The 16,240-nt window shown below is 38.7% G+C and overlaps 1 protein-coding gene across 1 annotated transcript in view; it reads left to right on the forward strand.

Moving 5' to 3' along the window:
- The window catches only part of ZYG11B (zyg-11 family member B, cell cycle regulator), a 68,094-nt gene that overhangs the window by 31,165 nt on the left and 20,689 nt on the right, over nucleotides 1-16,240 (forward strand). The window contains exons 3-7 of the mRNA XM_027604296.1: nucleotides 133-887; nucleotides 8,276-8,416; nucleotides 10,422-10,598; nucleotides 12,139-12,203; nucleotides 15,948-16,047. Of these exons, the coding sequence (XP_027460097.1) occupies nucleotides 133-887; nucleotides 8,276-8,416; nucleotides 10,422-10,598; nucleotides 12,139-12,203; nucleotides 15,948-16,047 (1,238 nt within the window). The remainder of the gene's footprint in view (nucleotides 1-132; nucleotides 888-8,275; nucleotides 8,417-10,421; nucleotides 10,599-12,138; nucleotides 12,204-15,947; nucleotides 16,048-16,240) is intronic.

Genomic DNA, 16,240 nt, shown 5'->3' on the forward strand with positions numbered 1-16,240 from the left:
CTCATGGAATTGTTATGTATATTAAATGAAATATTGTTACATGGGTGTGCTTTGGAAATGTAAAGTGTGCTGGAAATTTTAGCTATTCTTTAATTATCTTTTGAATTTAAAGTGCTGCTTATTTTTTTCCAGGTCTACTGAATGATGGAACTGTAGGTATTTTCAGGGGCAACCAGATGCGCTTAAAGCGTGCTTGCATTCGCAAAGCCAAGATCTCTGCTGTTGCTTTCCGGAAAGCCTTCTGCCATCACAAGTTAGTGGAACTTGATGCTACAGGTGTGAATGCAGACATCACGATTACAGACATCATCAGTGGGCTTGGCAGTAACAAATGGATCCAGCAAAATCTCCAGTGCCTCGTGCTGAACTCGTTAACTCTTTCCCTCGAAGATCCTTATGAGCGGTGCTTCAGCCGGCTTTCTGGCCTTCGAGCATTAAGCATTACCAATGTTCTCTTTTACAATGAAGACCTTGCTGAAGTTGCCTCATTGCCAAGATTAGAGAGCCTGGATATTTCTAACACCTCAATCACAGACATCACAGCTTTGCTGGCCTGCAAAGACCGACTCAAGTCTCTAACCATGCACCACTTGAAATGTTTAAAAATGACAACTACTCAGATACTGGATGTTGTTCGGGAACTAAAACATCTGAATCATCTTGATATTTCAGATGATAAACAGTTTACATCAGACATAGCTCTTCGCTTACTAGAACAAAAGGACATCCTACCCAACCTTGTCTCCCTAGATGTTTCTGGGAGAAAGCACGTGACAGATAAAGCTGTTGAAGCCTTCATACAACAACGGCCCAGCATGCAGTTTGTAGGTTTGCTGGCCACTGATGCAGGTTACTCTGAATTCCTCACCGGTGAAGGACATTTGAAGGTTAGACTTTAAAAATGTATTATTTTGTCAGGCTGACCAATGCCTTAGCTGCGTAAGGCTCCATTAAGATGAATGTCTAACAATATATGGAACATGTCTGCGAAAAATGGCATTGTATAGTGGAAAGGCCTTGCTTTAGAGTCAGAGAGTCCCAATTAAAATCCTAGCTTGCTTGCTTTGTGACCCAGACCAAGACAAGGATGTAACTTTTTGGGTTTCCATTTCTTTATTTATAAAACAGATATTCTAACTAAGAGAATTCTTCTAAAGATTAATAGTTGTATATGTAAAATGCAAGTCACGTAGTAGGCCTTAGATAAATGATAGTTTTCATGATGGTAATATTTAGATATTTTGAACCACTGTAACATACCATTTCTAACTGGTCACTTTAAAAAACTAAGGGTACTCCTTGTTGAATTGATATCCATTGGGAAGTCAAGTTCTCCAAGGGGAGATCTTTACTGTAGAAGTGCAATTTTGCTTTTCTTAAGGTGTTTCATGCCTAACGGTTTAAATTTGTCTGCTTGGTACTTGGGATTCAAAGATGAAAAAGATATAGGATCTGCCTTCAAGGAGCTTAGTCTTGGTGATGATACAATCATAAATAACTATAAACCCAAAAATCATTGTAATCGCTGTAAGAGAGTAGAAGAAATTTCTTCCAGCTGGAGAACTTGGGGCTTGATGGAAAAGATGGTATCTGAGTCAGACCTTGAAGGATACAATTGTGACAAGTTTAAGGAAAACTAATATTTTTCTAACATACACTGTGTATCCTCTAGAAGCCTTACTTTGATAGGTATTAGCCTCATTTTATAGATGAGAAACAGACTCAGAAATTATATGATTTACAGTTAGAACCAACATTTGGATTTACATCTAATTCCAGAGCCCCATTTTTTTCCCCCTACTACCTGCACTTACTTAAGCAGAAGCATCCTTTGATCCTACCTGGAGCAGAGTCAGGGATGGCCTAGAAGTGGATATTGTGACCCAAAAGGCAAGGTATCTTTTTTGAGTAATCATGACATTCAAAAAAGGGGAAGGAAAGGTTAGTTGTAAATATCTTATAAACATCTCAGTTCTTAGGTTATTTGTAAATTTAGACCTTAAAAAATAGAATGTAGAAAATGATTTTGAGTTACTCTTTTTTATTCATTCAATATTTTATCAAGTGCCTGTGTGCACTGGGCACTGTGCTAGGCATGGGGATTTGATGGTGGAGCCAAACAGGCATGATTTTGCCCTCATGGAGCTTGTAATTTAGTGAGGGAGTCAAGCAATCAAATACCATGTGCCAACAGTGTGTGCGTGTGCTTTAAATATACATACACACATATATATTTAAATATATATATCACATATATATGTATATCATATATACATGCCTGTATATAGGCTTTAAACTATATTGTGCTAAAATCTAGAAGATAATGCAGTATTACATATGAGAGTGTTTAACAGAGAGACTTGACTTAATTTAAGCCTTCTCTGAAGAATTGATGAATGAGTAGAGATCTTAAGGGTGAATAGCTTGGTAGAGAACATTCCAGGCAGAGAGAATAAAGAATATATACAAAATATTTGTGGTAGGAAGGAGCACGGTACATCCAAGGAACTGAAAGAAAGGCCACTGTGGCTAGAGCTCAACAGTAGAAAGTCACAGAACAATGAGATGAGGCTGGAAAAGTAGGCACCAGGGCCAGACTTGGGAAGGTCACATAAGCCAGGTGCAGGGCAACAAGAAGTGTGAGGACCTTACTTAACAACTTGTTATAGAACAAGACAGATTTTTAGCAGAGGGCTTGTTGATGAAGGAAATATAAAAATGTAAATTATTATTGTAACATTACTTAACTGCCTAACAAATTGGTCTAATAGTAAAGAATTCTAAAAATTAAAAGGGGAAGAAATCCCTGTGTGCTGGGAGTTAAGGGAGAATTTCCAAGAAGAGGTGAGCTTGACCTTCATCCTAAAGGGTGAAAGGAATGTGTCCCTGGTATGTTAAGCTAAATAATATTCTCAAGGCAAAGATCCTGTAATAGGTATGATCCCAGAGCGGTACAGTTTTTGCTGGTTTCTTCTTACAACTAACAGACCCTCCAGTGAATTAGACTAAGTTATAAAATTGAGACTAGTAGGACATCTGTATTTCACAATGCCTCTGTGAAACAAGTTTGTGGGGTTTTTTTTTTTTTTTGTGAAACAAGTTTGATTTCACAAATGGAGCCGTTATTACTTTGAAATCTTAACCATATGAACCACCTACTTTATTTGGTATCACTATCTAGTTTCCTCCTCTGTAAACATTGAAGTAGTGATTCTCAACCTGGACTACAATTAAAATCACCTGGAGTGTAATTATGTGAAATGATGGATATGTTAACCAACCTTATGGTAATCATTTCCCAATATATACATGTATCAAATCATCATGTTGTACACCTTAAACTTACACAATGACATATGTCAATTATATCTTGATAAAGCTGGGGGAAATATTTATTTATTATTTCTTAAAGATTTTATTTTTAGGTAATCTCTATACCCAACGTGGGGCTCAAACTCACGACCCCAAGATCAAGAGTCACATGCTTTAAGGGCATCTGACTCTTGATTTCAGCTCAGGTCATGATTTACAGGTTGTGGGATCGAGCCTCACGTGGGTCTCTCCACTGGGCATGGAGCCTGCTTGGGATTCTCTCTCTACTCCTCATCCCCCACCAAAAAAAAAAAGTCACATGCTCTACCAACTGAGCCAGGCACACACCCCTGGAAAAAAAAAATTTTTTTTTATTTGACAGACACAGCGAGAGAGGGAACACCAGCAGGCTTCCCGTGGAGCAGGGAGCCCGATGCGGGGCTCAATCCCAGGACCCCGGGACCATGATCTGAGCCGAAGGCAGACGCTTAATAACTGAGCTACCCAGGCGCCCCCCAAAAATTTAATTAAAAGAAATCATTTGTGGAGCTTGAACAATTTTTTTTTTAAAGATTTTATTTATTTATTTGAGAGAGTGAGAATGAGAGACAGAGAGAGAGCGCATGAGAGGGGGGAGCGTCAGAGGGAGAAGCAGACTCCCTGCTGAGCAGGGAGCCTGATACGGGACTTGATCTTAGGACTCCAGGATCATGACCTGAGCCGAAGGCAGTCGCTCAACAAATTGAGCCACCCAGGTGCCCTGGAGCTTGAACAATTAAATCAGAACCACAGGGAGGTAGGACTCAGATATAAAATAATCAGTATTTTCTAAAGCTCCTTAGGTGATTGCAATATTCCAGCTGAAGCTGAGAATCATTGTTTTAAAATATATATATATTTTTTTTTTAAGAGATCACTGCGGGCGCCTGGATGGCTCAGCCGGTTAAATGTCTGCCTTCGGCTCAGGTCATGATCCCGGGGTCCTGGGATCGCGTCCCGCATTGGGCTCGCCGCTCAGTGGGGAACCTGCTTCTCCCTCTGCCTACTCTGCCTGCAGCTCCCCCTGCTTGTGCTCTCTCTGTCTCTCTCTCAAATAAATAAAATCTTAAAAAAAAAAAAAAAGAGGGCGCCTGGGTGGCTCAGTCGTTGGGTGGCTGCCTTCTGCTTGGGTTGTGATCCCAGGGTCCTGGGATCGAGCCCCTGCGGGAGGCCTACTTCTCCCTCTCCCACTCCCCTTGCTGGTGTTCCCTGTCTCGCCGTGTCTCTCTCTGTCAAATAAAAATAAATAAATAAAATATTTTTTAAAAATTAAGAAAAGAGAGATCATCGGGGGGCACCTTACTGGCTCAGTTGGAAGAGCATGGGACTCTTGATCTTTGGGTATGAGGTCAAGCCCCATGTTAGGTATAGAGATTACCCAAAACAAAACACAAACTTAAAAAGAGATCATTGAACTTTCCCTTTTGTTCAACTATATACAAAAATTGATGTTCCTTTTAAATTATTTACTAATTTGAGAACTGAAAAATAGTCATGTTAAGGGAGGAGAGCTGAGATTGCCACATCTCTTTTTTAAAAATTGTCCAGTTTAGCAAAGTTGTTTGAAAAAGTTGTCTGAAATGATTGTTTTAGGATTGTGATGCTTTAAATTAGTTGAAGGGGCACCTGGGTGGCACAGTCAGTTAAGCATCTGACTCTTGGTTTTGGCTCAGGTCATGATCTCAGGGTTGTGAGATCAACCCCGCCACCCCAACGACCATGTTGGGCTCTGCAGTCAGTGCAGAATCGGCTTAGGTTTCTCTTTCCCTCTCCCTCTGTGCCCCTCCCCAAATCCAAACAAACAAATAAATATTAAAAAGAGGTTTGATTTTTGCACTTTCATGTGTATTATTTAGTTTGATCTCTTGACTCTGTGAGAGAGGTATTGTCCTCAGTGAGGGGGAATGGCTTTAAGGGTGACAACCAGCTGATACTGGAGTCTGCCTTTGTATCTTGGACTGTTTGATTCCAAAGCATGTGTCCTTTACACTACATCTCATGGTCTCTGTTTGAGAATCTTAGTTCTTTACTTTCTCCTCAATTTCTAGTCCCAACACAGAGGGTTATCTTACCATAGAATTTCAAACTCTGTCATTGTTTCCCCACCCAATTTGCTCTTCTGTCACCATCAGTTTTCTGAACCTTCCATTTTTCCACAACTAGGATTCGTTGGCCATGTCATTCCCAGACTTTGGGGTTATCTACTAAGCTGTGGTTCCCAGTTCCTGAGAATCACTGGAAATGTGCAAAACTCAATATTAGTTCTCATTTTTACTTAGCTTCCTAGGTATCACTCTTATCATTTTTTCAAACTTTTCTGACTACCATGCTTAATTTCCTTTATTGGTTCTTTCTCATTTCCCAGGTCTCTAAATATCTAGATTTCTCGGTCCTTAGATCTATATGCTAGACTTTTCCCTTGAACTAAGACTCCTATATTGGACTGCAGCAATCAATACCCAGTGAAGATCCATATAAGTCTTTAGGCAGAAGAGTTGATCCATTTCAAAAAAATTTACTAAGTACTTTTTATTTTATTTATTTTTTATTTTTTAAAGATTTTATTTATTTGACAGAGAGAGACACAGCGAGAGAGGGAACACAAGCAGGGGGAGTAGGAGAAGGAGAAGCAGGCTTCCCACTGAGCAGGGAGCCTAACGTGGGGCTCGATTCCAGGACCCCAGGATCACGACCCGAGCCGAAGGCAGACGCCCAATTACTGAGCCACCCAGGTGCCCCTACAAAGACATCTGAGTTAGTGCCCCTGCTCTCAAGGAATTCTAGTCTAGTGGAAAGGAGACAGATAAATTTAAAAATAGGTTTAATTCAGTGTGAGACATGCTTTAATAGAGTTATATACAGAGTGCTATAAGAAAATTTTTCCTTAGAATATAAAGTGTAGTTTTACTCAGTATATTAAATATTAACAAGGCTTAATTTAGTGGTTATGGACATTTTCTCTGTTTTATTTACTTATTTAAAGATTTTATTTATTTATTTGACAGAGAGAGCACAAGCAGGCAGAGTGGCAGGCAGAGGGAGAGGGAGAAGCAGGCTCCCCCCAGAGCAGGGAGCCTTGATGTGGGGCTTGATCCCAGGACCCCGGGATCATGATCTGAGCCGAAGGCAGACGCTTAACTGACTGAGCCACCTAGTTGCCCTGTTTTATTTTTTTAATTTTTTAAAGATTTTATTTATTTATTTGAGAGAGAGAGAGAGCAGGGGGGAGGGGTAGAAGGAGAGGGAGAGAGAGTCTTAAGCAGACTCTGCACTGAGCATGGAGCCTGACACAGGGCTCGATTTCCTGACCCTGAGATTGTGACCTAAACCAAAACCATGAGTTGGACTCTTAACTGACTGGGCCACCCAGGTGCCCCACCTCTATTTTAAATTGTTTGCAGAAACCGGTACATACAGATACTTGTTTTTTTTATCATCTAGTATATGAAATTGGTTGAATTGAAGATGCTTGTAGTTTGAGGAGTCAGACTACTTGACTTGAGGGTTTATCACTGGCTAGAGAAGTATTGATCACTGAATAAAACATACATGCAATGAAATTCATTTAGAATATTTAACATTCCAGTAACAAAAGTTCTTTTTTTTAATATTTTTTTTAAGATTTAATTTATTTATTCAACAGAGAGTGAGAGAGTATAAGCAGAGGGAGCAGTAGAGGGAGAAGGAGAAGCAGGCTTCCCGCTGAGCAGGGAGCCTGAGGCGGGGCTCCATCCCCAGGACTCTGGGATCATGACCTGAGCCGAAGGCAGACGCTTAACCATCTGAGCCACCCAGGTGCCCCAAAAGTTCTTTAATTTTACATTCAAAGATAACTTGAGGCTGTATTTCGTATGGATATTATAAAGCAGTTGAATCAACCAAATATGGGTAAATTAAGTCTTACTGAGATAATTGTTCAACATTTTCCCTCTTACAGTCTTTTTTATTTCACATAATATTTCAGTGTCTTCCAAAATAAAAGAAAACCTAAGAGAAAGTTCAGGGGTCCTGGGATCGAGCCCTACATTGGGCTTCCAGCTCAATGGGGAGTCTGCTTCTCCCTCTTCCCTCTGCCCCGCCCCCCCACTCACGCGCGCACGTGCACGCTCTCTCAAATAAATAAATAAATAAAATCTTAAAGTAAACACTACACCAAATGTGGGGCTTAACTCACAACTGAGATCAGGAGTTGCATGCTCTACCAACTGAGCCAGCCAGGTGCTCCTGAACAGAATCTCTTGATGCTGAATGGGAGCTAGATAAATCTGGGGGAATTAATTGACACAGTTATTTGATGAATACTTATTGAGCGCTTATTCTAAACCACACATAATGCTAATTGTTGTGGTACAGTGGTGAATGGATCAATTGAGTGGGGGGATTATGATAATGGTTATGAAGGAGATGTTTAGGGCGACCTGATTTAGATTGGTGGGTCAGGAAAGGCCTCTCTAAAGAAGTGTCATTTAACTTGAATTGGGAAGGATGACTAGAAATTAGTAAAAGAAAGAGGAAGATTTCAGTCAGAGAAGATGTTATATATAATGGCCTTTTGATGGGAAAGAGTTTGGCTTATTGAAAGATCAGGAAAAAAAGGCCAGTGTAGCTTTAACATGAGTTAGGGGGAATTAAGGAGTTACTCTAAGAGACAAAATAAGAGCCTAATCACGTGGTAAGACTTTATAAACAGTGTTGAATATCTTAAGATTTACTTTAGGTGCAGTGTAGAAAATGTTAACCATAGGCTTATAGTAGGGTAAGCCTATCTAACATACATCTCTGGGTGGGTTGGAAAGTAATCAGTCACATTTGTTTCAAGACTTAAATGGCTATCCTGGACGCCGTATATACAAATGATGTTTGGCTAGAGAAAGTTAGAGGGTTGAAGAAATCCTAAAAGCTAATCTTATGGCTATGTTCAAAGGTGTCTGGAGAAGCCAATGAAACTCAGATTGCAGAAGCATTGAAGCGCTACAGTGAACGGGCATTCTTTGTCCGGGAAGCTCTATTTCACCTTTTTAGCCTGACTCATGTGATGGAAAAAACAAAGCCAGAAATTTTAAAGGTAAGAATAAGAAACTGGTTACAAAAATTTTGAAATTATCTCCCTGGATACAGATAATGGCTTTGTGAAGAAAATTGGTGAAAATTTGCATTTGTCTTTGATTTTTTTTTTTTTTGGTAATGGGATTGAGATGAGGTACGATTTCAGTTGTTAGCCATAATGAGAGAGAAGGTAGTTGCATGGTGTTATTGAAGTTTTATAGTAGTGTCAGTAATCAGTATAAACGCCTTCTACTTCATCTTTAACTACCTAAAACCAGTGACCAGTGTGATATTTTTTTCACCATCTACAGTAAAAAATGAAAGTATATGACTGGAATCACAACACTATTGTATTGCTTCCATATAGACTTTTTAAAGAAATATAATATTGGAATTCCATAAGGTACCTTCCCATGCCACTTTTGAACCACCTGTGCTTTCATCATTAATTCATGATATTTCCCAATTAAAATCTTTTAACCAAGACAGCTTTTGAAGAGCAAGAAAGAACGATTCTTAATTTTTGTTAATTGCTTAGGGTTATGTTTATCAGATTGTGGTCCTCTGTCCACCAGAAGTCTGGAATATTATTTATTTTTAAAAGCATATTTGTGAACCCCGCTCTAAGACATTTAGACTCAATAAGGCTGGATGAGGTACAAGAATCTACATTTTAATAATCCCCCAAGATAATCCTAATACACATTTGAAACCAGTGAGTGTAGGACTGTATTATATTTGATGCCTCATTTAGAGGGCACAACAATCCCAATAGATAAGCTTTATCTTTTATTTTACAGATTGTGTAACTAAAGGTATGTGACAGTTAAGTAACAGTAAGTTAGTGGCAGAGCCAGAAATGACTTAACCACCCCGTTATCTTAAATTTTGAGAATGGGATGCTTGGATAGAAACCAATAACATTTCAATCACTGGGATGTAATCTCTAATACCAGTCACCCTTCCATATATACCAGAGGATATTGGCACTTGGTATATGAATTATCTTTTTTTGGTTTTGGTTACTGTGAACCTGAGCAACAAAGGGGACCTCTAGTCCTGATCTGAAATATTTACTCATTCATTCGTTCAGAGAATGGTGCAGAGAGAAATTAAAGAATATAGAGAATTCTTTTAAGGAATTTAGTTGCAAAGGAGAGCAAAGGAAAAAGATGGTAGTTGGCTGAGGAACTGTTTTGTTTTTTGTTTTTTGTTTTTTCTTTTTTAAGATGGGAGGAAAAATAGCTTTTTTGTATGCTGATATGAATGATCCAGTACAGAATAAACAATTGATATAAGAGATAGAAGAACAGCCGAAGCAATGTCCTTGAGTAGACAAGAAGTGAAAGATGTAGCATGTAAGTGGAGGGATTACCTTTAGAGAGGAACCCAAAAAGATCATTTATGGTAATAGGAAGGCAGCATATGCATGTTTATATACTGATAAGGAGGATACATGTAGTAGTAAAGTTCTTTTCTGAATGTTTCAATTTTCTCAGTGTAATTGGAAGCAAGGCTCTTTAGCTGATGGTGACAATTGGGAGGATTTGTTGGGGTCTGAGGAGAGAGGAAAAGATGAGAAACAGTTATCTAGGCCAGAGGGAAGCAAATGGATTTTATTATACGATAACTTTAGCAGTGTTCTCAAGAAACAATGTTGGGGATTTGAAAGTGGAAAGTTTGCCACTGGTTTACTCTAAAATCAGTAAGAATTTATTTAGTGCTTAGCATATAAGAGGAACTGTACTAGGTCTGGGAAATACACAGATGAGTTATCTGAATAGAAAAGATTCATTAGCCCTACAGAAAAATCCCTCGGTATGAACAACTTGATACCTTCCTGGACCAGGTGGGCAGGAACTACGTGTTGATAAGTGATTGCCATGCTCTAGGCTCTTTGCACATGAGGATAAAAAAGATAACTTAAGACATCTTAGAAATTGTTATAGATCAACAAAGTAAAGTTTCTATGTTAAGAGGGCTGGTATTAATAATGTGAATAAAGAAAACTAATTTTTTTCCAGCTTGTGGTTACTGGAATGAGAAACCACCCTATGAATTTGCCAGTACAACTTGCTGCAAGTGCCTGTGTGTTTAACTTAACTAAGCAGGATCTTGCTGCGGGAATGCCTGTCCGACTCCTGGCCGATGTGACCCATTTGCTGCTCAAAGCTATGGAACATTTTCCCAATCACCAGCAGGTAAGCATGTGGGAATGCCTATTTAAATAGTCCTTTTAGTGTCCCCTACCCATCGTCTACCTCCATACAGTTCAATTTAGTAGACCAAGGCTGGAAATTCAAATGCCTTTGTAGACTGTAAAGTAATAAATTTATGGTATGACAGTGTAGGAAAACAGAGAAGTAGAAAACTAAAGAGTACATTCCCTGCCTAAAAGTATTTAAATCCAAATGCTGAGGGAAATAGTGCAAACCATAAAAAACTCACCTTCCACCTCAATCTTGACTTTGTGATAATTTCAGCAAATAGCCATAGCACATCTTTTCTGGGCCAGGCACTATCAAGTACTGGCATACAGAAATGAATAAGACGTGGGTTTTCTACTTCTAGCCGTATGGTAGACTTCATAACCTGTCCTATCCTCAAATGAAAATTGAAAATATAAAAATTATATTTTTAATTCTTAAAACTTAGCGGCCAGTTGGCAAGTTAATAAAAAATAGTCAGAGGCCAAAAAATAAATCTCAAATAAATCTTTAAAAAAAAAAAAAGGCAATCCAGATTGGTGAGTGGATCATTAAAGCCAGCTCCCCTCATTGAGGGCAGTTGCCAAATTGGATGAGCTTTAAGCTTTGGTTTTTTTGTGTGTTTTTGTTTTATTTTATTTATTTATTTGTCAGAGAGAGAGAGCAAAGGAGCACAAGCAGAGGGAGCGGCAGGCAGACTCTATCCTAGGACCTCGGGATCATGACCCGAGCCGAAGGCAGACACTTAACTGACTGAGCCACCCAGGCATCCCTGTTTTGTTTTTTTTTTTGAGATTTATTTATTTATTTTTTTAAAGATTTTATTTATTTATTTTACAGAGAGAGTGAGAGCACAAGCAGGGGGAGCAGTAGAAGAGAGGGAGAAACAGGCTCCCCACTGAGCAGGGAGCCCGACGCGGGGTTGGATCCCAGGATCCTGGGATCATGGCCCAAGCTGAAGGCAGACACTTAGCCATCTGAGCCACCCAGGCGCCCCAAGATTTATTTATTTATTATAGAGAGTGAGCATGCGTGTGTGTACATTTGGGGAGAAGCATAGGGAAAGGGAGAGAGAATCCTCAAGCAGACTCCCTGCTGAGAGTGGAGCATATTCTGGGGCTCAATCCCAGGACCCTGAGATCTTGACCTGAGCTGAAATCAAGAGCTGGTCACTTAACCGACTGAACCACCCAAGCACCCCTAGGCTTTGATTTTTATGGCCTCTGGGAGCCAGGTGGATAGAGGACAAAGCAGAACCTACCCAAAGGTCACCGGAAGGGAGGGAGATTAGCTGATATTAATTCTTTTTATTATCCTATGTCATCTAATGGAAGAGACAAAGAATATGCACACGTAAATTCACATGGATCCAGTGGAAGTCAGTCTTTCAACAGTAGGGAGGCAGAACAAAAGTTGTAAGAGATAATTGGTGTTTCATCAGTGATCTTCCTTTTTTTATAGAGGCTACACCTAGTTAAAAAATAACAAAACGATATTTTATTCAGGAATTTTTTTTCTCCCTTTGGTTCTTTAGTTACAGAAGAATTGCCTCCTTTCACTTTGCAGTGACCGGATCCTTCAGGATGTTCCATTCAACAGGCAAGTGTTAGCCCCAGAACTTAAAATGGGCCAAAATGGAATTTTAGAACTCTGTCTCAGGCCATTTCTTACCAGTTGGCTTATCCTTGGTGTATAGTTAATCAAGTAGATGGGATTCTACACTACCTTAAAGAATGCTAACTCTACTTTCTCTCATTTAGTGTTTAGACATTCCTACTAGCAGATGGGCCTGTTTTCATAGCCCTTTGCTTAAAAATTTATATTATAGTTTTTAGAGTATCCACACGTTGTAGGCTGAAGAAACTGAGGCATATAGATTCAGTGTCTTGCTCATGGTTTTGTGTCTAGTAACTGCAAGGCTAGAAAGACTGAAGTCCAGTGTTCTTTTCTCTGTATCATATCTCTTATTATTATTGTTATTTGATACTGAATTATAGAAGAAACTTTTTAAATAGAGGTTAAGGGAGGTTATATAGCTGGATTCAAGTAAATATAAAGTGTTCTTCCCTTGCTTTCTAAGGTGTGATTTGAGAGCTAAAAAAGATTTTTTGTCATCTTACTATTTTAAATATAATTTTTAATGGTGGCATTGAAAAAGAAATATACTTATGATTTAATGAAACATATTTCTCAAGCAGCAATTTTACTGTGATTTATTTGGGTAACAGTACACTGTTATCTGGCACAGCTGAGGAATGAGATGTTCCATTTACTATTTCAAATAAATAGTTTGGATAAAAATATAACCACATATATCTCATGTAGATTACTAGTTTTATTTTGTAAATACTGAGCATCTGTACTGATTACATGAAGTCATATGTAGGAAAGACATAGTCACTTTCCTAAAGAAAATTGTCAACTAACCCAGGGGTTGACAAACTTCTTTTAAAGGGCTAACTAATAATATTTTGGGTTTATTAGCCATAGGGTCTCTGTTGCAACTACTTAACTCAGCCATTGTATCTCCAAAGCAGTCAAAGATGATATATAAACAAATGGTTTTACTATGTTCCAATAAAACTTCAGAAAACAGGCAGCTGGGCCCACAGCTATAAAATCACTCTGTGTAAGCTATACTTTACTTACCTCTGATCTAGCCAATACACTGCTAGATTTGAGCTTCTTTGTGGTCAGAGACTGTGATTGGTTAATCTCTTTGTCTCTAGTGCTTAAGTGGATGTTTGATGGATGAATGAATGAAAAATGAGTATGACAGAAGACAGAATTTTTCATAGAAGAAGATGACAGAATGCATTGGGCCCCCAAACGAGGAGGGAAAGATTTCATCTGATTGGTGATCATTAAAGATTTCATGTTAGTGATGGCATTTGAGATAATAAAGATAACGACTAACCTGTATAAAGCACTTCTATTGCCAAGCACTGTGCTAAGTGTTTCACATATGTTTATTCAGTCCATACAAAAGTCCTGTGAAATTGTTATTCTTATAATTTTCATTTTATAGATGAAAAAACAGACAGAGAGAGGTTTAGTAACTTTCTCAAGGTGATTAAGATGTAGCAAGTAGCAGAATTTAGATTTAAATCCAGAATGACTCCAGAACCTCTACTTTTTACATCCTTGCTGTATTGCTTTGAAGATGAGAGCTGGTTGAATTGATTGTTTTATGTTGTGGGAACTGTACAAATACAGGTACAGAGGAAGTTAATAAATAGAAAAAAACCTTTATCAAAAGCTTGGTATGTGCTAAGTTCTGTACTAAGTCTTAAGTTTTATATGTAATATTATTTAATCCTCACAACAGTCCTGTTGAATAGATCTTATTATTTTACAGATGAGAAAATTGAAGTTCAGAGAGATTAAGGAAATTGCCCCAGATTCCCAAAGTTAGTAAGTGGTAGAAGTGATATTTGAAACTGGGCTGACTTCAGAATGTGTGATGTTCTTAATGACTTCCCTGCATTGCTTCATGTGATAAAATAACGTATTTTATTATTACCAGCAACATTAGGTAGAACTGGAATTTAAACCCCAAAATACAAGGAGCTTCAGAATCTGTGCTCTTTTAACAGTAAGACTCTCTTAATCATAACTGTGGGCATGTTTGGGGACTAATGAGCAGTCCACTTTGCAGTAAGCATCGGGCAGGCAGGAAAAAAGATTTTAAAGTATGGGCCCATTGTTGGAGTCTGAAAATACTGTGAGTACAGGAATGACATCATACCTAAGTTCTCCGACAGATTAACGTATTACCAATGTGTAGGCACAAATTGAAGGGAAAACAATGAGGCAGAATGGCCCATTAGGAATCTACTGTAAAAGAATCTGAGATGGCCTTGGGAATAGAAAGGAGGTAACAGTAAATTGGAGAGAATTTGCAGAGGAGTAATTTATATCTCTGTAATTCAGCCAACATGTATTAAACACTATTCATGTGTAAAGCTCTGTATTGGGTTCTTGGTATAAAGGGCTGAATAGGACATAGTCCTTTATGTCAAGGAACTCATGGGCCAAGGGGGGATTCATGTGAGGCTACAGATAATCACTCTGACAGAGTTACAAACAAATACTAAGGAGCAGTGAGAAAGCAGTAATAAACTTGTCAAGGAAAGCTTCTCAGCGGAAGTGATGTTTGAGCCAAGTCTTGAAAGATGAAAGATATATTATGGATATATTCCTTGGTGTCGTCCTGATTTCTCTCCTCATCTCACACCCCACATTCTGTCCTCTGACAAATCCAGCTATCTTCCAAATATATCATGAATTCAACCATTTCTCTTCACTTCCATTTCTACCATTTGGACTAGACTAAAAGTGACTTCTCTCCTGAATTACTGTGGTGGCCTCTGCACTGCTCTCTCTGCTTCTTTCTTTTCCTTCTTGAAGTTTATTTTAAACACAGCTAATAGAATAATCCTATTAAAAACATAAGTCAATTCATGTCATATCTCTGCTCAGAATCTTTCTATGGCTTTCAGTCTCCAAGTAAAAGCTAATTCTTTACGAAGACCCTATGATCTGGCTCCCCTGTTGCTTCTAACCTCATGTCTTAGTACTACTCTTGTTGTTCTCTCTGCTCTGGCTCTCACTGGTTTCCATGCTATTTCTCAAAACCTCCAGGCATACTCCCAATTCAGGGTCATTGTGTCTTCCACCCTCTGCCTAGAATGCTTTTCCCTTAGATATCCATACAGCCAGCTCTCTTACTTCCTCAAAAGTTTCAGTGAGGCCTTTCCTAAGTAGCCTTACCTAAAATTCAACATTTCATATTCTCTCTTTACCTGCTTAATATTTTTTCTCTATAGCACATACCACATATTTTACTAACTTGCTTGATTTATTACCTGTCTTCCACACTACAGTGTAAATAAGCTCTGTGAGAGCAGAGATATTTTTCTATTTTGCTCACTACTCTGTCTCCAGCACCAGGAACAGTATCTGGCACAAATCAGGGTCTCAATAAATGTTTGTGAGTGAATAAATGAATATTTCTGTTGTGCTAGGTACTATAAAGACCCAGAAAATACTCAATACAGTGTAGAAATTACTACAGGATAGAAATATGTTATAATTCTAGAAGATAAATGCCAGATAGTTTTGATCATATTTCCCAAACTCTTGTTTCTTTGCAAAGTGTTGTCAGAATTAACAACTAGGCATCATTTCCAAAACACTCAAGTGTAATTGTTATTCTGTATCAATTAGGAATTTTCCCGTTCTTTCTCACCTACCTAAATTGTAGCATCAGTTCCCAGCTAGAGCTCTGAAACTGCCTGCACCTCCGGGATTCATTCATGGAAACCCTTTGTGTGTTTTCAGGTTTGAAGCAGCCAAACTTGTCATGCAGTGGCTCTGCAACCATGAGGATCAAAACATGCAAAGGATGGCAGTTGCTATCATTTCCATCCTGGCTGCCAAGGTATCTGAACTCCTATTATTGAACAATTTTCTGTAGGCAGCTATTTCCTGTTACAGTTACTATTTTCCCCAAAATCTGGGTGCCAGAAAAGTTAGCCTCTTTGCCAGCCTGTTTATTCAAGCTACATTCAATATTGCAGAATTCCATGTTGATCAGAGATTTTAGTCTGACCTTTGGAGTCTGTTGCAGTGAA

Source organism: Zalophus californianus, chromosome 4, assembly GCF_009762305.2.
Source record: "Zalophus californianus isolate mZalCal1 chromosome 4, mZalCal1.pri.v2, whole genome shotgun sequence".
Lineage (NCBI taxonomy): Eukaryota > Metazoa > Chordata > Mammalia > Carnivora > Otariidae > Zalophus > Zalophus californianus.